We start from the raw sequence: 24,832 nt of genomic DNA on the forward strand, positions 1-24,832 counted from the left end.
TCCATACACACTCAGCACCCACTTCATCTCTCCTGGAAACTACCGCATGTAAAACTTATAAATTATTATATATTGTTTATAAAATAATGGACTAGAGTTCATTTTTTATATATATATAGTAAATAAACAACACCAACAATATTAACCCTCCCCAGGGAATAACAGTGTTCCCTGTTTCACGCTCCATGATGTCCTGTTTCAGGGACCCTGGACACTGCTGATTCAAGCTTCTGATTCCCAACACAAGGCCCACGCTGGGTGTGATTTGGCCGAGAACAGCCTCTGTTGGTTACAACATCCCCCCTTCTAAAATCAGTCACCTCCACGGCACTCACCACTGCCAAAGCCGAGGAGAAGAACCTTCACCGGAAAACAGCCAAGCGGTGGGAAGGGGAGCTCAAGGCCCAGGTTTGGGAACACCACCTTACTATCGACAGGAACTGGCCAGATGGACTTGACACTCAGTGAACAAAGGTTGCAGGCTGTGGGTGAACTGTTATCGTGAGAGCTCTGTGCCTGGGTTAAGTGCGGAGCGACACATCGTGTATGTGACATGGCAAGAGGAGCCTGTCACCGCGGGGACATTCCAGGGTAACTCTCCAGCTCACTCAGTGGCTGGAGATTGGGTACAGGGCAGGAGCAGGAGGGGCAGCCAACGACTCCTACTCTTCCTCTCCCTCAAGGAATATCTCGCTCCCACCAGCCCAGCTGACAAAGCTCACCCAGCCCAGTTCAGGTAGATTCAAGCGCCAGGCAGGCCTGACTCCTGTTCATACTCGGTTTGAGGGGGTGCACTGCCCACTGGCTCTGGCTCACCTTGGAAAGGGGAAGACAGAAGGGCACATCCACTGTGCCTTGTAATCTTAAGCTGCTGATTCTGCTGCAGGCAGGAAGTGCCTCTTACAAACACTCCCCCCGCCGTCTCGCACACTCCCCCCGCCGTCTCGCACACTCCCCCCGCCGTCTCGCACACTCCCCCCGCCGTCTCGCACACTCCCCCCGCCGTCTCGCACACTCCCCCCGCCGCCGCTCTGCGCTTAGCAGCTGGAAGCTCTTCATCCACTGATTGCAATTGAACTTCCTGTCTGCAGGGAGGTTAGAACGGGAAACAAAGCAAATTGCACAATGGGCTTCTCGCTCATCCGATTAGTGCACATACTGCTTACTCACACAGTAACCAGCTCCAGCGTGACACTGCTTCCTGCACACCCTCATTACACGATTTTTTCCGTCAGCTAGTGCTGGTAATGGTTCTGCTGCTGCCATTTACAGCTCCTCCTGATCAATCTTTTGTTTCTTGCCTTGCACCATCATCCCTTTTGTTATTTAATCACTCCTGCCCTCCACCCTATCACAGACCTTCCCCTTTTGTTCTTTCCTCCCTCCTTCCCCTGGCTCTGTACTTGCTCAAAAACTTTAACTCTTTCAACATCTTCCAGTTCTGACGAAGGGTCTCCGACCTGAAACGTTAACTCTGTTTCTTTCTCCACAGATGCTGCCTGAGCGGCTGAGCTCCTCCAGTATTTTCTGTTTTTTATCTCATTACACTAGTGGCCAGTTTAGGCTCCCAGCTTCCCCAAATGTGACACTGTGCAGCAACGATTCGGTGGCCTACAGTTCAGGACCTTTGACCTTACTATTCCCATTGACCTTACTATAGCTGATAAAGGTTGGTTATAAGTCAGTTAAATCCACAATGGCTTTGATGAAAATGCTGTCCTCACGCGAGTAATTATTCTTGCTGTCCAGCTTGTTAAGTGGACAGAAGAGTGGGCAGCCACTGGCGATGTTCATCTCACTGACTGGTCTCTGGAAGGAGGATGAACTGATGTCTGGTCTGAAGGCATCAATGATGTGCTCACGGTTACTCTGGTCCATCAGCATGAGAGTCACCTGAGGGTAAAGGAGGGAGAAAAACAACTGAAAATACTCACTAAAGAACAAACTTCCATTTATATACCATCCTCAGGTCATCCCAAAGTGCTTGAAGTACTTTTGAAGTACTTGAAGTACTTGAAGTACTTTTACTACTCACTGTTTTAATGTAGGAAATGCAGCAGCCAATTTGCGCAGAAAAAGATCCCACAAACAACAATGGGGTAATGACCGGGTAATCTGCTTTAGTGATGTGGGCACCGGCAGAACTCCCCTGCTCTTCTTTGACCAGCCCGCCTCGCGAGTGACCGACCGACCCCGCCATATTTGAATGACCAATATTGCGATCAGAAGCGTGTTACCCAGATGGGGCTACATGAAGCCCACCCTAACCCGCTCCGGACCAGACAAGACCCACCCCCAACACACAACAACCCTCAGCCTGACCTGAACAGCTCTCGGTAACGCTGCCTGCAGCCAGGGCTCCCTCCTCATGAGAAAGTGAACCCACCTTTTGCTTGAAAGGCCACCTCAACAAACCATCGTAGTTTCCCTTCATAATCACAAAGAAGAGGGACAAGTGAGATCCGCGGCCCACACCATCACCGTTCAGGTAGATACGCAGGCACATCTTGTACCCGTACTTGCTGGTGTAGAAAGCTGGACAATTAAAAAGGAAGCTGTTAGGGTCACACTGGAGAAACGGGCAGAGAGACAATACAGAGCACAATACCAGGCAGCCAATGGTACAGCTCACACCTCGATCCTATGTATTCTGCATTTAACTGATTGAGAGATTAGGGAGAATGAAGATTGTTGAGTAATCGGCAGTCAACAACCTGATTGACAGTGTCTGACCGACAAACGATGAGGACACTGCCTGGTCTCTGGCAATACACCAGCTCCCTGAGGAACCCCCTCACCCACCCTCTGCACCTCCCCTCTTGCTTTGTTTTTCTATTTTGATCCATCCAACGTCCGTATTTCTGTCTCCCACAACATTTATCTCCTTATCTTATTGATCCTATCTTGCTTTTATTGATCCCACCTGAACCTGCGATGACTCACCCTCTAGATTCCGTGTTATCCCACACGCTGCACTCACCTATGGTCACTCACCTATTCAATCTAAAACTATCCACTGTTCTGTGACAATTCCCTCACATTTATCTCTCCCTCTGAGTTTCTATCCTCTACTTGACACTTCCCTTCGACTTACTGATCAATGGACAATTACTGCATCTGTCCCCCAGTTATATGTGACTATTGAGAGTAAAATCTCAGTGAGCAAGAAACTCGAGGGGTTCACCGTTCCCACTGCAGTGATCAAATAACCTCGCACCCCGCAATTTATACCTCAGATCTGGAACGCGGTACAGCATTGCTGTGTGCCCACTAATTTAGGCTTCTTTTATCCCTGCTCCCAACCATCTCCTCTCCTCACAGACCCAAGGTTTCACCTCCGCACACTCTCCCTTCCTGACTTTCATTTGGCAACCGTGCTCTAATTCACTTTTTTCTCCCTAACATTATATCGAACCACCTGCCAACAGTATCTGGGCAGGTCCAGCACAGGTTAGATACAGAGTAAAGCTCCCTCTACACTGTCCCAGCAAACACTCCCAGGACAGGTCCAGCACGGGTTAGCTACAGAGTAAAGCTCCCTCTACACTGTCCCATCAAACACTTCCAGGGCAGGTCCAGCATGGGTTAGATACAGAGTAAAGCTCCCTCTACACTGTCCCATCAAACACTCCCAGGGCAGGTCTAGCACTGGTTAGATACAGAGTAAAGCTCCCTCTACACTGTCCCAGCAAACACTCCCAGGACAGGTACAGCATGGGTTAGATACAGAGTAAAGCTCCCTCTACTCTGTCCCATCAAACACTCCCAATACATATACACAGTCTTGGTCAGACCCCATCTGGAGTTCTGTGTTCAGTTCTGGGCACTGCACCTCAGGAAGGATATATTGGCCTTGGAGGGTGTGCAGCGTAGATTCACTAGAAAGCTTAGAGGTTTAAATTATGAGGACAGGTTGCATAAACTTGGTTTGTATTCCCTTGAGTTTAGAAGGTTGAGGGGTGATCTGATCGAGGTGTTTAAACGATAAAAAGATTCGATACAGTAGATACGGAGAAACTATTTCCTTTGGTGGCGAGAGTCCAAAACAAGGGGGAGCAATCTTAAAATTAGAGCTCGGCTGTTCAGGAGTGAAATCAGGAAGCACTTTTTCACACAAAGGGTAGTGGAAATCTGGAACTCTCTCCCCAAAAGGCTGTGGTACTGGGGGTCAATAGACATTTTGAAGACTGCGATTGATGGATTCTTTTGTTACGTAAGGGTATTAAGGTAGGTAAATGTAGTCGAGGTACAGATCATGATCTAGTTCAACAACGGAACAGTCTCAAAGGGCTGAATGGCCTTCTCCTGCTCCTATATTGTCAAGGGAAGGATAATGAAGTTGGATTAAATGTTGAAAACAGATTTAAAACTCCTCCACCGGTTCCTTGGAGCTCATTGGGGATCTGTGTAACTTGGAGTCAAATTCTGGATATGCCTTGGGACTTGGTGTGGAGTTGGACAACCGAAAGGAGAAAGATGGTAGCCATGATGTGGAGATGCCGGTGATGGACTGAGGTTAACAATTGTAAACAATTTTACAACACCAAGTTATAGTCCAACGATTTTATTTTTAATCCCACAAGCTTTCGGGGGCTTTCCCCTTCCTCAGGCGGTGTGGAAAAGACAATTTCGAATCCTTTGCATTTTAAGATCACAGAACAAAGCCTGGTGATTACTGCCCGTTGCCAAGGCAATCACAGTGAGCAGACAGAAAGGTGTCATCTAAAAGGCCACTGAATATACAACCCCCCAAAAAAAAAAGAGAGAGAGAGAGATCAGGAAGACAGTCAATGACCCGTTATATTAAAAACAGATAACATTTGTTCGCTGGTGGGGTTACGTGTAGTGTGACATGAACCCAAGATTCCGGTTGAGGCCGTCCTCATGGGTGCGGAACTTGGCTATCAATTTCTGCTCGACGATTTTGCGTTGTCGTGTGTCTCGAAGGCCGCCTTGGAGTACGCTTACCCGAAGGTCGGTGGCTGAATGTCCATGACTGCTGAAGTGTTCCCCGACAGGGAGAGAACCCTCCTGTTTGGCGATTGTTGCGCGGTGTCCGTTCATCCGTTGTCGCAGCGTCTGCATGGTCTCGCCAATGTACCATGCTCCGGGGCATCCTTTCCTGCAACGTATGAGGTAGACAACGTTGGCCGAGTCACAGGAGTATGAACCGTGCACCTGGTGGGTGGTGTCCTCTCGTGTGATGGTGGTATCTGTGTCGATGATCTGGCATGTCTTGCAGAGGTTACCGTGGCAGGGTTGTGTGGTGTCGTGGACGCTGTTCTCCTGAAGGCTGGGTAATTTGCTGCGAACGATGGTTTGTTTGAGGTTGGGTGGCTGTTTAAAGGCGAGTAGTGGAGGTGTGGGGATGGCCATAGCGAGGTGCTCGTCATCATTGATGACATGTTGAAGGCTGCGGAGAACATGGCGTAGTTTCTCCGCTCCGGGGAAGTACTGGACGACGAAGGGTACTCTGTTGGTTGCGTCCCGTGTTAGTCTTCTGAGGAGGTCTACGCGATTGCTCACTGTGATTGCCTTGGCAACGGGCAGTAATCACCAGGCTTTGTTCTGTGATCTTAAAATGCAAAGGATTCGAAATTGTCTTTTCCACACCGCCTGAGGAAGGGGAAAGCCCCCGAAAGCTTGTGGGATTAAAAATAAAATCGTTGGACTATAACTTGGTGTTGTAAAATTGTTTACGAAAGGAGAAAGGGGAGAGGAGAGAGGAATCTGTCTATTCCTTCCAAAAACCTCTCCACTGCCTTTCAACGGAACACAATCTCTCAGTAAAAGAAATAATAAAACCCGGGAATACACAGCAGGTCCATCAGATGGCAGGGGTGGAGATCCACTCTCCATCAGATGGCAGGGGTGGAGATCCACTCTCCATCAGATGGCAGGGGTGGAGATCCACTCTCCATCAGATGGCAGGGGTGGAGATCCACTCTCCATCAGATGGCAGGGGTGGAGATCCACTCTCCATCAGATGGCAGGGGTGGAGATCCACTCTCCATCAGATGGCAGGGGTGGAGATCCACTCTCCATCAGGTGGCAGGGGTGGAGATCCACTCTCCATCAGGTGGCAGGGGTGGAGATCCACTCTCCATCAGGTGGCAGGGGTGGAGATCCACTCTCCATCAGGTGGCAGGGGTGGAGATCCACTCTCCATCAGGTGGCAGGGGTGGAGATCCACTCTCCATCAGGTGGCAGGGGTGGAGATCCACTCTCCATCAGGTGGCAGGGGTGGAGATCCACTCTCCATCAGGTGGCAGGGGTGGAGATCCACTCTCCATCAGGTGGCAGGGGTTGAGATCCACTCTCCATCAGGTGGCAGGGGTGGAGATCCACTCTCCATCAGGTGGCAGGGGTGGAGATCCACTCTCCATCAGGTGGCAGGGGTGGAGATCCACTCTCCATCAGGTGGCAGGGGTGGAGATCCACTCTCCATCAGGTGGCAGGGGTGGAGATCCACTCTCCATCAGGTGGCAGGGGTGGAGATCCACTCTCCATCAGGTGGCAGGGGTGGAGATCCACTCTCCATCAGGTGGCAGGGGTGGAGATCCACTCTCCATCAGGTGGCAGGGGTGGAGATCCACTCTCCATCAGGTGGCAGGGGTGGAGATCCACTCTCCATCAGGTGGCAGGGGTGGAGATCCACTCTCCATCAGGTGGCAGGGGTGGAGATCCACTCTCCATCAGGTGGCAGGGGTGGAGATCCACTCTCCATCAGGTGGCAGGGGTGGAGATCCACTCTCCATCAGGTGGCAGGGGTGGAGATCCACTCTCCATCAGGTGGCAGGGGTGGAGATCCACTCTCCATCAGGTGGCAGGGGTGGAGATCCACTCTCCATCAGGTGGCAGGGGTGGAGATCCACTCTCCATCAGGTGGCAGGGGTGGAGATCCACTCTCCATCAGGTGGCAGGGGTGGAGATCCACTCTCCATCAGATGGCAGGGGTGGAGATCCACTCTCAATGAGCAGGGTCAGTGACAGGGTCTTTTTCTGACCATCAGTGAGCTACTGCTGTTGAGGAGAGCACCAATTACAGAGCCAAGGAACAGAGGGATCCCCCAGTTCAATTCCATACTCCACACCTAGGTCATGATGTACAGGGTGGGAGAAGAGACATGAGCACAGAGATGACCGTTGTGGGGGTGGGGGGGGGGGAAATAGTCAGACCGGGTGCCGCTGCCAGGCTAATGACACATGATCTCATGCCCACCGGTACGGGCTGGTGCCCATGTGCCACAAAGCCACGCCCACCCGTTACGGTTCCACAACATGCCTTGTGATGTGGCTCCTGCTCCTGTGGATTTGTCCCATTTCCAACACATTCACTGTTGAAAATTTGGGATCCCAGCCTTTATTTTCCGGCTGCAGATCCTCTATGATATCACAGACAATGAGTAATGATATTCCCATTGAGATGATTTAATACAAGCACTTTCCCTCATGTCATGATGGGCGATATTTGGAAGATCCAATTATTCTCCAAAAACAATGAGAGTAATTTGGGACCAACCTGGGGAGAATATGGCGGGCGATCGCTGGGATTTAGCATCCTGCCGTCTTCTGTTGATATCCGATATTTTCCAAATAAAAATTCCATCGTAAGTGCTGCACTCGAGTGCCTGAAGCTTCAGTTCCAGCTCCGCTATGGCCAGGTCCTTCAGGGCTGTGACTCGCTCCATCTGACGCACCTGAGGGATGGCAATAAGTCTGAAGACTGAAAGGCCATAGCAGGTAAACGGCATTACCAAAAATACCACAGTCAAAGATTGTCCCAAGGTTGTCACCAGGATTTAATGGGAGAATTTTATACACCCAGTGAAACTGGGAAATACATACATTGCACAGGGCTAGACTCTGTCCTTCCACAATTGGGCTACGTATGGCGAGATTACTATGAGCTGTATAATACTGTGGTACAGTACTGGTGGGTACAGGTCTGTCACTGTATAACACTGGGGTACAGTACTGGTGGGTACAGGTCTGTCACTGTATAACACTGGGGTACAGTACTGGGGGGTACAGGTCTGTCACTGTATAACACTGGGATACAGTACTGGTGGGTACAGGTCTGTCACTGTATAACACTGGGGTACAGGTCTGACACAGGGGGTGGGAGCAGTTTTATGGGATGGATTTAGAATATGACCTCAATTGGCATTGGTACAATTACAGATTGCATAGACTTTACAACACAGAAACTGGCCCTGTTAATGCTCCACACAAGCCTACTCCCACTCTATTTACTTCATCTCACCCTATCAACATATCTGTCGACTCCTTTCTCCCTCATGTGTTTATCGAGTTTCCCTTTAAATGTATCTATGTTATTCGCCTCAACAACTCCTTGTGTAGCGAGTTCCACATTCTCACCACTCCCTCGGGAAAGAAGTTTCTCCTGAATGCCTTATTGTATTGGTTAGTGACTATCTTATATTGACGTGCAAATCCTAACAAGTGCAGTGAAAATAATGTTCGCTATTTTGTATAGTGGAGACAACTTCACAAAGCAAGTGCTGATATTAATAAAGCAGTTCCTGGACTCACTGTTACTCCAACTTGTCCGCAATTTGTGATGGAAAGTGACGACGTAACAAGCTTGTTCAACAACCACTGGATCAAATAGTAACATTTAAAACAAGAAAGCTCCAAATCCCATCAGACCAGCAGTGCCTGCCATTCAATACTGCCAAGAAATTCAGTCACAGCCACATTACAGAACACGCAATAACTGGACAGAGAGCAGGGTGAGGGTGTGTATTACTGTACAGAGAGCAGGGTGAGGGGGTGTATTACTGTACAGAGAGGAGGGTGAGGGGGTGTATTACTGTACAGAGAGCAGGGTGAGGGGTGTATTACTGTACAGAGAGCAGGGTGAGGGGGTGTATTACTGTACAGAGAGCAGGGTGAGGGGGTGTATTACTGGACAGAGAGCAGGGTGAGGGGGTGTATTACTGGACAGAGAGCAGGGTGAGGGGGTGTATTACTGGACAGAGAGCAGGGTGAGGGGGTGTATTACTGTACAGAGAGCAGGGTGAGGGGGTGTATTACTGTACAGAGAGCAGGGTGAGGGGGTGTATTACTGTACAGAGAGCAGGGTGAGGGGGTGTATTACTGTACAGAGAGCAGGGTGAGGGGGTGTATTACTGTACAGAGAGCAGGGTGAGGGAGTGTATTACTGTACAGAGAGCAGGGTGAGGGGGTGTATTACTGTACAGAGAGCAGGGTGAGGGGGTGTATTACTGGACAGAGAGCAGGGTGAGGGGGTGTATTACTGTACAGAGAGCAGGGTGAGGGAGTGTATTACTGTGCAGAGAGCAGGGTGAGGGGGTGTATTACTGGACAGAGAGCAGGGCGAGGGGGTGTATTACTGTACAGAGAGCAGGGTGAGGGGGTGTATTACTGTGCAGAGAGCAGGGTGAGGGGGTGTATTACTGGACAGAGAGAGCAGGGTGAGGGGTGTATTACTGTACAGAGAGCAGGGTGAGGGGGTGTATTACTGGACAGAGAGCAGGGTGAGGGGGTGTATTACTGTACAGAGAGCAGGGTGAGGGGGTGTATTACTGTGCAGAGAGCAGGGTGAGGGGGTGTATTACTGGACAGAGAGCAGGGTGAGGGGGTGTATTACTGTACAGAGAGTAGGGTGAGGGAGTGTATTACTGGACAGAGAGCAGGGTGAGGGGGTGTATGACTGGACAGAGAGCAGGGTGAGGGGGTGTATTACTGGACAGAGAGCAGGGTGAGAGGTGTATTACTGGACAGAGAGCAGGGTGAGGGAGTGTATGACTGGACAGAGAGCAGGGTGAGGGGTGTATTACTGGACAGAGAGCAGGGTGAGGGGGTGTATTACTGTGCAGAGAGCAGGGTGAGGGGGTGTATTACTGTACAGAGAGCAGGGTGAGGGAGTGTATTACTGGACAGAGAGCAGGGTGAGGGGTGTATTACTGGACAGAGAGCAGGGTGAGGGGGTGTATGACTGGACAGAGAGCAGGGTGAGGGGGTGTATTACTGGACAGAGAGCAGGGTGAGGGGTGTATTACTGGACAGAGAGCAGGGTGAGGGGGTGTCTGACTGGACAGAGAGCAGGGTGAGGGGGTGTATTACTGTACAGAGAGCAGGGTGAGGGGGTGTATTACTGCACAGAGAGCAGGGTGAGGGGGTGTATTACTGGACAGAGAGCAGGGTGAGGGGGTGTATTACTGTACAGAGAGCAGGGTGAGGGGGTGTATGACTGGACAGAGAGCAGGGTGAGGGGGTGTATTACTGGACAGAGAGCAGGGTGAGAGGTGTATTACTGGACAGAGAGGAGGGTGAGGGAGTGTATGACTGGACAGAGAGCAGGGTGAGGGGTGTATGACTGTACAGAAAGCAGGGTGAGGAGGTGTATTAATGGACAGAGAGCAGGGTGAGGGAGTGTATCACTGGACAGAGAGCAGGGTGAGGGAGTGTATCACTGGACAGAGAGCAGGGTGAGGAGGTGTATTACTGTACAGAGAGCAGGGTGAGGGGTGTATTACTGTACAGAGAGCAGGGTGAGGGAGTGTATCACTGGACAGAGAGCAGGGTGAGGAGGTGTATTAATGGACAGAGAGCAGGGTGAGGGGGTGTATTACTGGACAGAGAGCAGGGTGAGGGGGTGTATTACTGGACAGAGAGCAGGGTGAGGGCTGTATTACTGGAGAGAGAGCATGGTGAGGGGGTGTATTACTGGACAGAGAGCAGGGTGAGGGGCTGTATTACTGGCCGGAGAGCAGGGTGAGGGGTGTATCACTGGCCGGAGAGCAGGGTGAGGGGTGTATCACTGGACAGAGAGCAGGGTGAGGGGGTGTATTACTGTACAGAGAGCAGGGTGAGGGGGTGTATTACTGCACAGAGAGAACAGGGTGAGGGGGTGTATTACTGGACGGAGAGCAGGGTGAGGGGTGTATCACTGGCCGGAGAGCAGGGTGAGGGGTGTATCACTGGACAGAGAGCAGGGTGAGGGGTGTATCACTGGACAGAGAGCAGGGTGAGGGGTGTATCACTGGACAGAGAGCAGGGTGAGGGGTGTATCACTGGACAGAGAGCAGGGTGAGGGGGTGTATTACTGCAGAGAGAGAGCAGGGTGAGGGGGTGTATTACTGTACAGAGAGCAGGGTGAGGGAGTGTATTACTGGACAGAGAGCAGGGTGAGGGGGTGTATTACTGCAGAGAGAGAGCAGGGTGAGGGGGTGTATTACTGTACAGAGAGCAGGGTGAGGGAGTGTATTACTGGACAGGGAGCAGGGAGAGGGAGTGTATTACCGTACAGAGAGCAGGGTGAGGGGGTGTATTACTGGACAGAGAGCAGGGTGAGGGGGTGTATTACTGCACAGAGAGCAGGGTGAGGGGGTGTATTACTGCACAGAGAGCAGGGTGAGGGGGTGTATTACTGCAGAGAGAGAGCAGGTGAGGGGGTGTATTACTGTACAGAGAGCAGGGTGAGGGAGTGTATTACTGGACAGAGAGCAGGGTGAGGGGGTGTATTACTGCAGAGAGAGAGCAGGGTGAGGGGGTGTATTACTGTACAGAGAGCAGGGTGAGGGAGTGTATTACTGGACAGGGAGCACGGTGAGGGGGTGTATTACTGGACAGAGAGCAGGGTGAGGGGGTGTATTACTGGACAGAGAGCAGGGTGAGGGGGTGTATTACTGGACAGAGAGCAGGGTGAGGGGGTGTATTACCGTACAGAGAGCAGGGTGAGGGGGTGTATTACTGGACAGAGAGCAGGGTGAGGGGGTGTATTACTGGACAGAGAGCAGGGTGAGGGGGTGTATTACTGCACAGAGCGCAGGGTGAGGGGGTGTATTACTGTACAGAGAGCAGGGTGAGGGGGTGTATTACTGGACAGAGAGCAGGGTGAGGGGCTGTATTACTGTACAGAGAGCAGGGTGAGGGGGTGTATTACTGTACAGAGAGCAGGGTGAGGGGTGTATTACTGGACAGAGAGCAGGGTGAGGGGGTGTATTACTGGACAGAGAGCAGGGTGAGGGGGTGTATTACTGTACAGAGAGCAGGGTGAGGGGGTGTATTACTGCACAGAGAGCAGGGTGAGGGGGTGTATTACTGTACAGAGAGCAGGGTGAGGGGGTGTATTACTTGACAGAGAGCAGGGTGAGGGAGTGTATTACTGGACAGAGAGCAGGGTGAGGGAGTGTATTACTGGACAGAGAGCAGGGTGAGGGGGTGTATTACTGCACAGAGAGCAGGGTGAGGGAGTGTATTACTGCACAGAGAGCAGGGTGTGGGGTGTATTACTGTACAGAGAGCAGGGTGAGGGGTGTATTACTGTACAGAGAGCAGGGTGAGGGGGTGTATTACTGGACAGAGAGCAGGGTGAGGGGGTGCATTACTGTACAGAGAGAACAGGGTGAGGGGGTGTATTACTGTACAGAGAGCAGGGTGAGGGGGTGTATTACTGTACAGAGAGCAGGGTGAGGGGGTGTATTACTGGACAGAGAGCAGGGTGAGGGGGTGTATTACTGTACAGAGAGCAGGGTGAGGGGGTGCATTACTGCAGAGAGAGAGCAGGGTGAGGGGGTGTATTACTGGACAGAGAGCAGGGTGAGGGGGTGTATTACTGCAGAGAGAGAGCAGGGTGAGGGGGTGTATTACTGGACAGGGAGCAGGGAGAGGGGGTGTATTACTGGACAGAGAGCAGGGTGAGGGGGTGTATTACTGTAGAGAGAGCAGGGTGAGGGGGTGTATTACTGTAGAGAGAACAGCGTGAGGGGGTGTATTACTGTACAGAGAGCAGGGTGAGGGGGTGTATTTATGTACAGAGCGCATGGTGAGGGGCTGTGTTACTGGACAGAGAGCAGGGTGATGGGATGTATTACTGGACAGAAAGCAGGGTGAGGGGGTGTATGACTGTACAGAAAGCAGGGTGAGGGGGTGTATGACTGGACAGAGAGCAGGGTGAGGGGGTGTATTACTGGACAGAGAGCAGGGTGAGGGGGTGTATTACTGGACAGAGAGCAGGGTGAGGGGTGTATTACTGGACAGAGAGCAGGGTGAGGGGGTGTATTACTGGACAGAGAGCAGGGTGAGGGGGTGTATTACTGGACAGAGAGCAGGGTGAGGGGGTGTATTACTGGACAGAGAGCAGGGTGAGGGGGTGTATTACTGGACAGAGAGCAGGGTGAGGGGGTGTATTACTGGACAGAGAGCAGGGTGAGGGGGTGTATTACTGGACAGAGAGCAGGGTGAGGGGGTGTATTACTGGACAGAGAGCAGGGTGAGGGGGTGTATTACTGGACAGAGAGCAGGGTGAGGGGGTGTATTACTGGACAGAGAGCAGGGTGAGGGGGTGTATTACTGGACAGAGAGCAGGGTGAGGGGGTGTATTACTGGACAGAGAGCAGGGTGAGGGGGTGTATTACTGGACAGAGAGCAGGGTGAGGGGGTGTATTACTGGACAGAGAGCAGGGTGAGGGGGTGTATTACTGGACAGAGAGCAGGGTGAGGGGGTGTATTACTGGACAGAGAGCAGGGTGAGGGGGTGTATTACTGGACAGAGAGCAGGGTGAGGGGGTGTATTACTGGACAGAGAGCAGGGTGAGGGGGTGTATTACTGGACAGGATGAGATTGCTTAATGGAGTGTATGATGGAGTCACACAGAATAGAAGATTTCCGATTCGATTCCCCAGCGTGACTTAACAGGAAATTGTTTGGCCTCAATTGGCCTGAGTTTGGGGGATGAAGAATTAATGAGTTTGATGTGGATCCTGCTGCTGTTTTCGATCCAACAGTCTCTAAGTGAAAAGATATATGTGTGGATTACGTGTGACCACAGATCAGGCTACGCTGTGATTTAAGCAAGGATTGGCTCAAGATTGGATGAGGTGTTGATTCGTAGTTGGGACCAGAGAGTCTTCCGTGGTCCTGTACTCCTCTGTGATGCCCCACAGGGTCAAACAGGTGCAGAAGGCAGCCATTGGCCGCATGGGGCCTGCTCAACCATGTTATTGATTATCTCTTCAATGCCAAGTCCTGGCACAGACTGGCGAGGTTCACACAGGAAGAATGCGCCCTTGGGCAAGGTACTGGAAGGCAGAGGCTGTCTGTGGAACGATATTGCAGCAGTGCGGGAGGGGGGACGGAGGACCATTACACTCAGATGTCGACCCTTCCACATCTGGTGAGCTTGCCGGTAGCTCACAGCCCGGGTTTTCCAGTTCACCCACCTTTGTCTGTAAGGCTTCGATCTTCTCCTCATCCAGTTTGTGCTGTTGCTCGTACGCTGTCATGGTCACAGAGGCTCGCTCTACCTCTCGGTTCAGAACACAAACAATGTTTTCGAATGTCTCGGTTTTGTGTTTGAGAGTTGCACATCGCTTTTGCACGTCTTCTAGTTTTTCTGACACAAGAAGCTTCCCCAAGGCCTGAGGGGAGCTGGCGCCCTGCTGTCCAATAGAGAGAGACCGGAACGGCCCGAGTGTCTCTTCCATTTCTCGAACTGAAGTTAAGAGCTGGTTTACTTTGACAGTGGCCTGCTGCAGGTTCGGAGATTGCATGCTTTCCACTGCACTCCTTATTCCCACAACATGTTGCAGCATCATCTGCAAATGTTCCACTGCACACAGGTTCTCGTGGTCAACTAACTTCTCCTTCTCAGCCTGGGAAAATTAATTGAAGAGTTTATAAACAACAACACGTGACACAGAGAGGGGCAGCAAAGACACAGCTCCTTCCAACACTCTCACTGGGATCTCAACACAGGAACAGGAGGAGGCCATTCAGCCCCTCGAGCCTATTCCGCCATTCAATTAGGTCATGGCTGATCTGTATCTTCACTCCATTTACCCCCTTGGCTCCGTATCCCTTAGTACCCTTACCTAACAAAAATCTATTCACCTCAGTTTTGACATTTTCAATTGACCCCCAGTCTCAGTTTTTTTGGGGGAGAGGGTTCCAGATTTCCACTCCCCTTTGTGTGATGAAGTGATTCCTGACATCACCCCTGAACAGCCTGGCTCTAATTTTAAGGTTATGCCCCCTTGTTCTGGACTCCCCCACCAGAGGAAATAGTTTCTCTCTATCCACCCAGATGATGCAGGGTGCCTGAAGTTTTCATACTGTATCTACTCGGAACCAGATCCTGCCCTTCCAAACTTGGGTAGTGTCTGGACAGGAGAGTTTGTTCTTCACAACTATTTGTAAATTAACCCTGTGCTACCAGGTGCAAGTCTTGTCCAGCCAACCGCAGAAAGCTGAGTAGAGATATTTCAAGACCGGTGACCAAGGACTGTCCTCAACGGGATCTCCACCACTACCGCTGGTCTCCCTGGCAGCAGCACGCCGTTGACAGGGAGCGACATCGTAACAATATCAAAACATTGATTCCTAGTTGTTGGATCCAAGTCACTTCCCATTAATGTCATGATGCCAGGGCTTCACACACCGGCTAAACTGGCAGTCTGAACCTACACAAAATCCGGAGACCATGGACACAGCGGGTTTACATGAAGTTCAGCTGCACCTCCCAGACTTAACTGCCAGAGAGTAGCACACTTCAGCACCTTTTCAGGGAGAGTTGAAGCTTTAGGCCAAGTACTTGTACCAAATGTGGATGTGGGCTGAGACTGCCCCAGATCACTGAACGTCTGACCCTTCCAGACAACCCATTGGTCTGCACTGGATTCAAAAATCCAGCTCCGAAAGGTGAATTCACAGTGTAGCAAACCCATAGTTCCAACAACAGCCCAGCCTTTGGTGTTCAACCTAATCTAATCTAGGCCGTTAGTGAATGCACTATTTAGAGATGATCTCAAACTGTACCAAAAACACACACCATTTCCTTCAGTGCAGCCTCTCTCACACACAGCAGACTGCACTGTAGCATCTTAAAGGTTAATTTAACAATGGATTATATTGTGTGGCACATCTGCACCGAACAGTTGCGTGGGCCAATGGACTCATGCACTTATTGTGAAGTATTGGATAAAAACAGAAAGATAATGATTTCTGAGCCAATTATTGGGAGAATGTGCATTAGCACATGCTCACTGAGGAGTGGCTGCAGTGACTCCAGTCCCACACTGAGTGGTTGACTCTTAATACCCTTGGGGCAACCATGGATGGGCATTCAATGCAGCCTTGCCTGTGTCGCCCACATCCCAAGAACAAATAATAAAGGGAGGAAGCTTTCCTCCCTGCCATTACTCTGAGATGGGCTGAGCTGAGTGGTGAAAGGCCGGTGTTTAACCCACGGTACTGAGTTTCTACTTACTGTGACTATCTGAACCCAGCTGTATCCTCCCCCAGTCGAACTCGAGTCGCTCCCACACAGAGCTTTCATCAGACCCTGTGGTCACTGGACAGTTCTGAGCAACCCGTGATACCACCCACAACAACAGTGACCTCCTGGTGAAGATGATCACATCAGTATTTAACACAGGAACACATCAAACCTTTTTATTTGAACTGCAATCACTGTGTTTGGGGTCCTGTTCTTGTTTTCAGTGGCCCTGATTTTGTTACAAGGATTTAAGGGCTGGAATGCAAATCAGTCTCAGAGCAGCAGGACAGACAGAGCGGCCTGTTCACACTCAACTACTGCAGACTTTGGCACGATGGGCCGAATGGCCTCCTTTTGTGCTGTATAATTCTAGGATCCATTCAACGAACTCCACAAAAGCTGTTAATTGTATTGCAGCCCCATTCATCAAGAATCACAGAAACACGTTACCAGAGCACACTTTATCACCCAAATTATTAAGTACAATTTTCACCCTTCCTGAAGCCACCGTCTCTCACAGGGGTACAGTTCCACCGGCACCAGTGCATCCCTCCCCTCACCCTACCTCCTGCCACTGACCACTCTTACCCTAGCAATCTGCTCAGCACAGCCGAGCCCAGTGTTCTCACACACACACACACACACACACACACACACACACACACACACAAACACACAAACACACAAACACACACCCTCCAGCATGAGTGACTGGACAGTGACCACAAGTGGGGCTCCTGACTGAACTGTCTCCCCTCACCCAGGGCCACTGTTGGAATCGATAGAGCCCATTCTATCACTGCCACAGAAATCAGCAAATTCAGTACTGACCAGGGACGGAGCCTGTGCCCTCCTTGTTCCTGGGTCACAGTACCACCCCAGGCAGGTCATCAGGGTCCCTCCACCACAGGAGAATCACCCGAATCAGGAATTCTATGAGATATGACAGAACAGGAAGTAGCTCTCTCTACTGTGATGCCTTGGTCCCTTTGCCAGGAGATTTATTCTTATTCTTCACTTACTTTTCCCAGTGTGTGATGGGCACAGTGACAGAGACCCGTATCGGACACTGTTCCGGTGACAGGTTTTCTGCAGCTAGGAAGCTGCTCTTACACCATCCCTAAAGAGTTCTAGTGGGGACCCGTAGCTGCCAGGTGGCACTGGACCACTGACTATCAAACCAGCTAAGTGCCAGCAGTCCACAAGCTATCACAGCTCTACAGTATGGCACAGGCCCTATCACTCAGTATGTTATGGGTCTGAGTTCTATGGGGACACAGGCCCTATCACTCAGTGTTATGGGTCTGAGTTCTATGGGGACACAGGCCCTATCACTCAGTGTTATGGGTCTGAGTTCTATGGGGACACAGGCCCTATCACTCAGTGTTATGGGTCTGAGTTCTATGGGGACACAGGCCCTATCACTCAGTATGTTATGGGTCTGAGTTCTATGGGGACACAGGCCCTATTACTCAGTATGTTATGGGTCTGGGTTCTATGGGGACACAGGCCCTATCACTCAGTATGTTATGGGTCTGAGTTCTATGGGGACACAGGCCCTATCACTCAGTATGTTATGGGTCTGAGTTCTATGGGGACACAGGCCCTATCACTCAGTATGTTATGGGTCTGAGTTCTATGGGGACACAGGCCCTATTACTCAGTATGTTATGGGTCTGGGTTCTATGGGGACACAGGCCCTATCACTCAGTATGTTATGGGTCTGAGTTCTATGGGGACACAGGCCCTATCACTCAGTATGTTATGGGTCTGAGTTCTATGGGGACACAGGCCCTATCACTCAGTGTTATGGGTCTGAGTTCTATGGGGACACAGGCCCTATCACTCAGTATGTTATGGGTCTGAGTTCTATGGGGACACAGGCCCTATTACTCAGTATGTTATGGGTCTGAGTTCTATGGGGACACAGGCCCTATCACTCAGTATGTTATGGGTCTGAGTTCTATGGGGACACAGGCCCTATTACTCAGTATGTTATGGGTCTGAGTTCTATGGGGACACAGGCCCTATCACTCATTATGTTATGGGTCTGAGTTCTATGGGGACACAGGCCCTATCACTCAGTATGTTATGGGTCTGAGTTCTATGGGGACACAGGCCCTATTACTCAGTATGTTATGGGTCTGAGTTCTATGGGGACACAGGCCCTATTACTCAGTATGTTATGGGTCTGAGTTCTATGGGGACACAGGCCCTATTACTCAGTATGTTATGGGTCTGAGTTCTATGGGGACACAGGCCCTATTACTCAGTATGTTATGGGTCTGAGTTCTATGGGGACACAGGCCCTATCACTCAGTATGTTATGGGTCTGAGTTCTATGGGGACACAGGCCCTATCACTCAGTGTTATGGGTCTGAGTTCTATGGGGACACAGGCCCTATCACTCAGTATGTTATGGGTCTGAGTTCTATGGGGACACAGGCCCTATTACTCAGTATGTTATGGGTCTGAGTTCTATGGGGACACAGGCCCTATCACTCAGTATGTTATGGGTCTGAGTTCTATGGGGACACAGGCCCTATTACTCAGTATGTTATGGGTCTGAGTTCTATGGGGACACAGGCCCTATCACTCAGTATGTTATGGGTCTGAGTTCTATGGGGACACAGGCCCTATCACTCAGTATGTTATGGGTCTGAGTTCTATGGGGACACAGGCCCTATCACTCAGTATGTTATGGGTCTGAGTTCTATGGGGACACAGGCCCTATTACTCAGTATGTTATGGGTCTGAGTTCTATGGGGACACAGGCCCTATCACTCAGTATGTTATGAGTCTGAGTTCTATGGGGACACAGGCCCTATTACTCAGTATGTTATGGGTCTGAGTTCTATGGGGACACAGGCCCTATCACTCAGTATGTTATGGGTCTGAGTTCTATGGGGACACAGGCCCTATCACTCAGTGTTATGGGTCTGAGTTCTATGGGGACACAGGCCCTATCACTCAGTATGTTATGGGTCTGAGTTCTATGGGGACACAGGCCCTATTACTCAGTATGTTATGGGTCTGAGTTCTATGGGGACACAGGCCCTATTACTCAGTATGTTATGGGTCTGAGTTCTATGGGGACACAGGCCCTATCACTCAGTATGTTATGGGTCTGAGTTCTATGGGGACACAGGCCCTATTACTCAGTATGTTATGGGTCTGAGTTCTATGGGGACACAGGCCCTATTACTCAGTATGTTATGGGTCTGAGTTCTATGGGGACACAGGCCCTATTACTCAGTATGTTATGGGTCTGAGTTCTATGGGGACACAGGCCCTATTACTCAGTATGTTATGGGTCTGAGTTCTATGGGGACACAGGCCCTATTACTCAGTATGTTATGGGTCTGAGTTCTATGGGGACACAGGCCCTATCACTCAGTATGTTATGGGTCTGAGTTCTATGGGGACACAGGCCCTATCACTCAGTGTTATGGGTCTGAGTTCTATGGGGACACAGGCCCTATCACTCAGTGTTATGGGTCTGAGTTCTATGGGGACACAGGCCCTATCACTCAGTATGTTATGGGTCTGAGTTCTATGGGGACACAGGCCCTATTACTCAGTATGTTATGGGTCTGAGTTCTATGGGGACACAGGCCCTATTACTCAGTATGTTATGGGTCTGAGTTCTATGGGGACACAGGCCCTATCACTCAGTATGTTATGGGTCTGAGTTCTATGGGGACACAGGCCCTATCACTCAGTGTTATGGGTCTGAGTTCTATGGGGACACAGGCCCTATCACTCAGTGTTATGGGTCTGAGTTCTATGGGGACACAGGCCCTATCACTCAGTATGTTATGGGTCTGAGTTCTATGGGGACACAGGCCCTATTACTCAGTATGTTATGGGTCTGAGTTCTATGGGGACACAGGCCCTATTACTCAGTATGTTATGGGTCTGAGTTCTATGGGGACACAGGCCCTATCACTCAGTATGTTATGGGTCTGAGTTCTATGGGGACACAGGCCCTATTACTCAGTATGTTATGGGTCTGAGTTCTATGGGGGTGTGGACCCAAGTATTACATGCACAAATGGCTTAGTCCTGTCCACATAGAAACACCAAGTCCTCCCAACATTCAGGTAGAAACGTGCCTCCCACATCCAAAAGACAGCAGCCAGGTGAAGTCTGAAAGGTAAGTACAAAGGAGGGAGGCCATTCAGCCCATCGAGCTCATCCTTCCACACGACCCACAATCCTCCATCTCAGCCTCATACCTCCTCTTGAATGCCTCCAGGATTTTGTCTCCACTCCCCTGCCATGCTGCAGTGATAGGGGTCCACGCCCCCATTCCATGTGTTGATCACTATACGAAGAACGGCTTCCTGACAGCAGTCCTGAACGTCCCTTGAATCAATTTGTACCTACATCCCCATGCTCAGGGTTAACCTTCGTTTTTCCACTGAATATGCAAGGACAGAAATCCATCAAACTCTTAAAGGATTATACATCCTTGGAACCTGGCTCACTGAGTGCACATGGAGGATTAGAAAGACGACTTAAAGCAATCTTTAAGTTAAGTGCTATAGTTGTGCCAGGATCAGGGATGGGGAAAGCGCTTGCTTATATTTTTTTGGCGGTTCCCTCACACTTTCTCCCCACCTCTCCTGAAGGTGCTCAGTCTTGCAGTGGTTGGGTGCCCTAGGTGCTAGCAGCCTTTCAGTACCTCACACAAGTTTGTCTGGACAATGAGTGCCAGTTGGGTACTTAACCCTGCACAGGCATCAGCGATGAGCCCAATCCACACAAGGCACTTTCTAGTGGGCATCGAATGACTGATTTCCCCCTCCTTGGCTATAGGGCATCGAGACCAATAGTTGCACCTGTCACCACACTGGCTGACATCAGCTAACGTGGTACAGACCGGGCTCCCTGCTCAACACTCCTACTTCAAATCCCACACTGTCATAAACTCCAAGAGTCCCTCATGTTGTTGTTTTCAAGGAACTTACGTTGAGTATCCTTCAGTTAATCATCCTCGCTGGTTTCCCTCGGTGGCATTGTTGACCTAGCCTCTGCATAGCTGAAACTAAAGCCCAGCTAAATTACTGCAGATGTGTACAGAAATTAGACAGCTGATTAGTAAAGCTGCATTATTGCCAGACATTTGTACAAGAACAAAAAGTGGTAGAGTTTAGTCAGCACAAGGGAGAATGAACACTTTGGGGTGAGCCTGAATTTTTCCACCAGGTGCTGACGGACCTTTTAATTCCCACAGGGTTTCTGTTTGTTACTTCAACCCCAAGATAGACAGTGGGTCCCACATCTGACAGATTATTATGCACCGTAGGAAAAAAACAAACCCAACCCAATAAAACAGCTTAATCCACAGAAATGGCAACAGAACATAAGAACATAGGAACAGGCCATTCAGCCCCTCCAGCCTGTTCCACCATTCAACTAGATCATGGATGATCTGTACCTCAGCTCCATATCCCTTGTTACCCTTACCCAAAAAAACTATCGATCTCAGTCTTCAAAATTTCAATTGTCCCCCAGCATCCACAACCTTTGGGGGAGAGAGTTCCAGATTTCCACTACCCTTTGTGTGAAAAAGTGCTTCCTGATTTCATTCCTGAATGGCCTAGCTCTAATTTTAAGATTGCGCCCCCTTGTTCTAGATTCCCCCACCAGAGGAAATAGTTTCGCTGTATCAACCCTATCGAATCCCTTTATCATTTTAGAGCTCGATTAGATCACCCCTCAACCTTCTAAACTCAAGGGAATACAAACCAAGTTTATGCAAACTGTCCTCATAATTTAAACCTCTAAGCCCTGGTATCATTCTGGTGAATCTGCACTGTAACCCCTATAAGGCCATTATATCCTTCCTGAGGTTCTGTGCCCAAAACTAAACACAGTACTCCAGATGGGATCTGACCAAGGCAGTCTACAACTGAAGTATAACTTCCTCACCTTTGAATTCCAGCCCCCTCGCTACAGATTAGTGAGTTCGATGGTTGAAACTCTCCATTGCTCCCCTCACTCCCACACAAGATACTACCGATACTGGAGGGAGACAATAGAGACCCCGACAGCCCTTACATCTGGGAATCTACCCTAGAGGCGGTGAGAAGACATAGTGACCTAGATATTCCACACCGGCAAAATCCTAAGCGCAAAAATGACAGATACAATTTGCAGGAGTAGGCCGACTCCACTGCAGGCTCTGGGTTCAGCTGAATTTACATTACGTCATCAAGCTCTCTGCATTATAAACGCGAGTCATTGGGAGCTCACCAGGAGGGGAGGGGGGGAACTAGCATGCGGCTGGATTTAAAGTCCTGCAGCAGCTTAAAGGGGCCACGCCAGCTGGAATTGTTTTGTATCCACAACAAGAATGTCCATCGGTCTCAAGTGCACAGATGAATCTGTACAAAGTCTAGTGTGAGGGAGGCACTGTCTGATACGACACCAGGAGAAATGACAGGGATTGGCCAGCACAGTGAGTGCCAATATGACCACCCAGGCATAGCAACCTATTGCTCAGAAAGGATAAATGACCTAGCCAGGGCAAATAGGTAAGTGGAGTCAGCCACACCTTCCAAGAAGGCATTGCACTAAGTGTGTCTGCCACTTACAGTGACCTCCCCTCACACAGTCTTAACAGCTTACCATCAATGCCCAGGAGATGGTGCATAACCCTCAGCTACTACTCCCCCGGAGAGCACAACTCACCATAAAATGTGCCAGTAGCACGGACACAGACCATACGTAGGACAGCCCTTGAAGAGCCCGCCAATGTGATGTTCTACACATCCAAGTCCAACATCAAGTAGCAGGCATTCTCACAACTATTTACTCTAGAGCCTCGTGTATGAGGCCGAGTCTCCCTCCAGGATGCTGCGAGGGTTCCTCATTCCTGAAGAAAATCATTTCCCCCAACTGCAATCATAGATGTGGAGATGCCGGTGATGGACTGGGGTTGACAATTGTAAACAATTTTACAACACCAAGTTATAGTCCAGCAATTTTATTTTAAATTCACAAGCTTTCGGAGGCTTCCTCCTTCGTCAGGTAAATGTTCAGGAGCTCCTTGAAGCCTACGCATTTATACATATAGAACAATACATGGTGTTTACAGACTGCCCCTGCAACTGCCCGTTGCCAAGGCAATCACCGTGTTCAGACAGAGAGGTGTCACCTGCAGAACCCCCGAATACACATTCAACAAAAAAACAAACAGGAAAAAAAAACAGAGAGGCGCACAGGGTCTGCTCAGACGAGGAGGAACGCGATGGACACCTACAGACGCTGAAAGACGCCCTAGTAAGAACGGGATATGACGCTCGACTCATCGATCGACAGTTCCGACGGGCCACAGCAAAAAATCGCATAGACCTCCTCAGGAGACCAACACGGGACGTAACCAACAGAGTACCCTTTGTCGTCCAGTACTTCCCCGGAGCGGAGAAACTACGCCATGTTCTCCGCAGCCTTCAACATGTCATCAATGAGGACAAACACCTCGCTATGGCCATCCCCACACCTCCACTACTCGCCTTTAAACAGCCACCCAACCTCAAACAGACCATCGTTCGCAGCAAATTACCTAGCTTTCAAGAGAACAGCGTCCACGACACCACACAACCCTGCCACGGTAACCTCTGCAAGACATGCCAGATCATCGACACAGATACCACCATCACACGAGAGGACACCACCCACCAGGTGCATGGTTCATACTCCTGTGACTCGGCCAACGTTGTCTACCTCATACGTTGCAGGAAAGGATGCCCCAGAGCATGGTACATTGGCGAGACCATGCAGACGCTGCGACAACGGATGAACGGACACCGCGCAACAATCGCCAAACAGGAGGGTTCCCTCCCAGTCGGGGAACACTTCAGCAGTCATGGACATTCATCCACCGACCTTCGGGTAAGCGTACTCCAAGGCGGCCTTCGAGACACACGACAACGCAAAATCGTCGAGCAGAAATTGATAGCCAAGTTCCGCACCCATGAGGACGGCCTCAACCGGGATCTTGGGTTCATGTCACGCTACACGTTACCCCACCAGCGAACAAATGTTATCTGTTTTTAATATAATGGGTCATTTGCTGGCTTTCTCTGCCTTCCGGATGTTTCTGCCTCTCTCTGTTTTTTTTTCCTGTTTGTTTTTTTGTTGAATGTGTATTCGGGGGTTCTGCAGGTGACACCTCTCTGTCTGAACACGGTGATTGCCTTGGCAACGGGCAGTTGCAGGGGCAGTCTGTAAACACCATGTATTGTTCTATATGTATAAATGCGTAGGCTTCAAGGAGCTCCTGAACATTTACCTGACGAAGGAGGAAGCCTCCGAAAGCTTGTGAATTTAAAATAAAATTGCTGGACTATAACTTGGTGTTGTAAAATTGTTTACAATTTGCAATCATAGAATCATAGAAGTTTACAACATGGAAATAGGCCCTTCGGCCCAACATGTCCATGTCGCCCAGTTTATACCACTAAGCTAGTCCCAATTGCCTGCACTTGGCCCATATCCCTCTATACCCATCTTACCCATGTAACTGTCCAAATAAATCCACTTCGCAATTTGAT

The 24,832-nt window shown here is 50.1% G+C and overlaps 1 protein-coding gene across 1 annotated transcript in view; it reads right to left on the bottom strand.

Annotated features, from left to right (window-relative positions):
- Positions 1–1,003: 1,003 nt before the first annotated feature.
- Positions 1,004–24,832, bottom strand: part of LOC137309864 (TNF receptor-associated factor 2-like) — a 66,813-nt gene continuing 42,984 nt past the window's right edge. Inside the window, exons 8-11 of the mRNA XM_067977879.1 lie at positions 14,215–14,646; positions 7,523–7,700; positions 2,387–2,535; positions 1,004–1,893 (exon numbers count right to left, since the gene is read on the bottom strand). Coding sequence (XP_067833980.1) covers positions 1,675–1,893; positions 2,387–2,535; positions 7,523–7,700; positions 14,215–14,646 — 978 coding nt within the window. The 3' untranslated portion in view covers positions 1,004–1,674. The remainder of the gene's footprint in view (positions 1,894–2,386; positions 2,536–7,522; positions 7,701–14,214; positions 14,647–24,832) is intronic.

This window comes from Heptranchias perlo, unplaced genomic scaffold (assembly GCF_035084215.1).
Source record: "Heptranchias perlo isolate sHepPer1 unplaced genomic scaffold, sHepPer1.hap1 HAP1_SCAFFOLD_185, whole genome shotgun sequence".
Lineage (NCBI taxonomy): Eukaryota > Metazoa > Chordata > Chondrichthyes > Hexanchiformes > Hexanchidae > Heptranchias > Heptranchias perlo.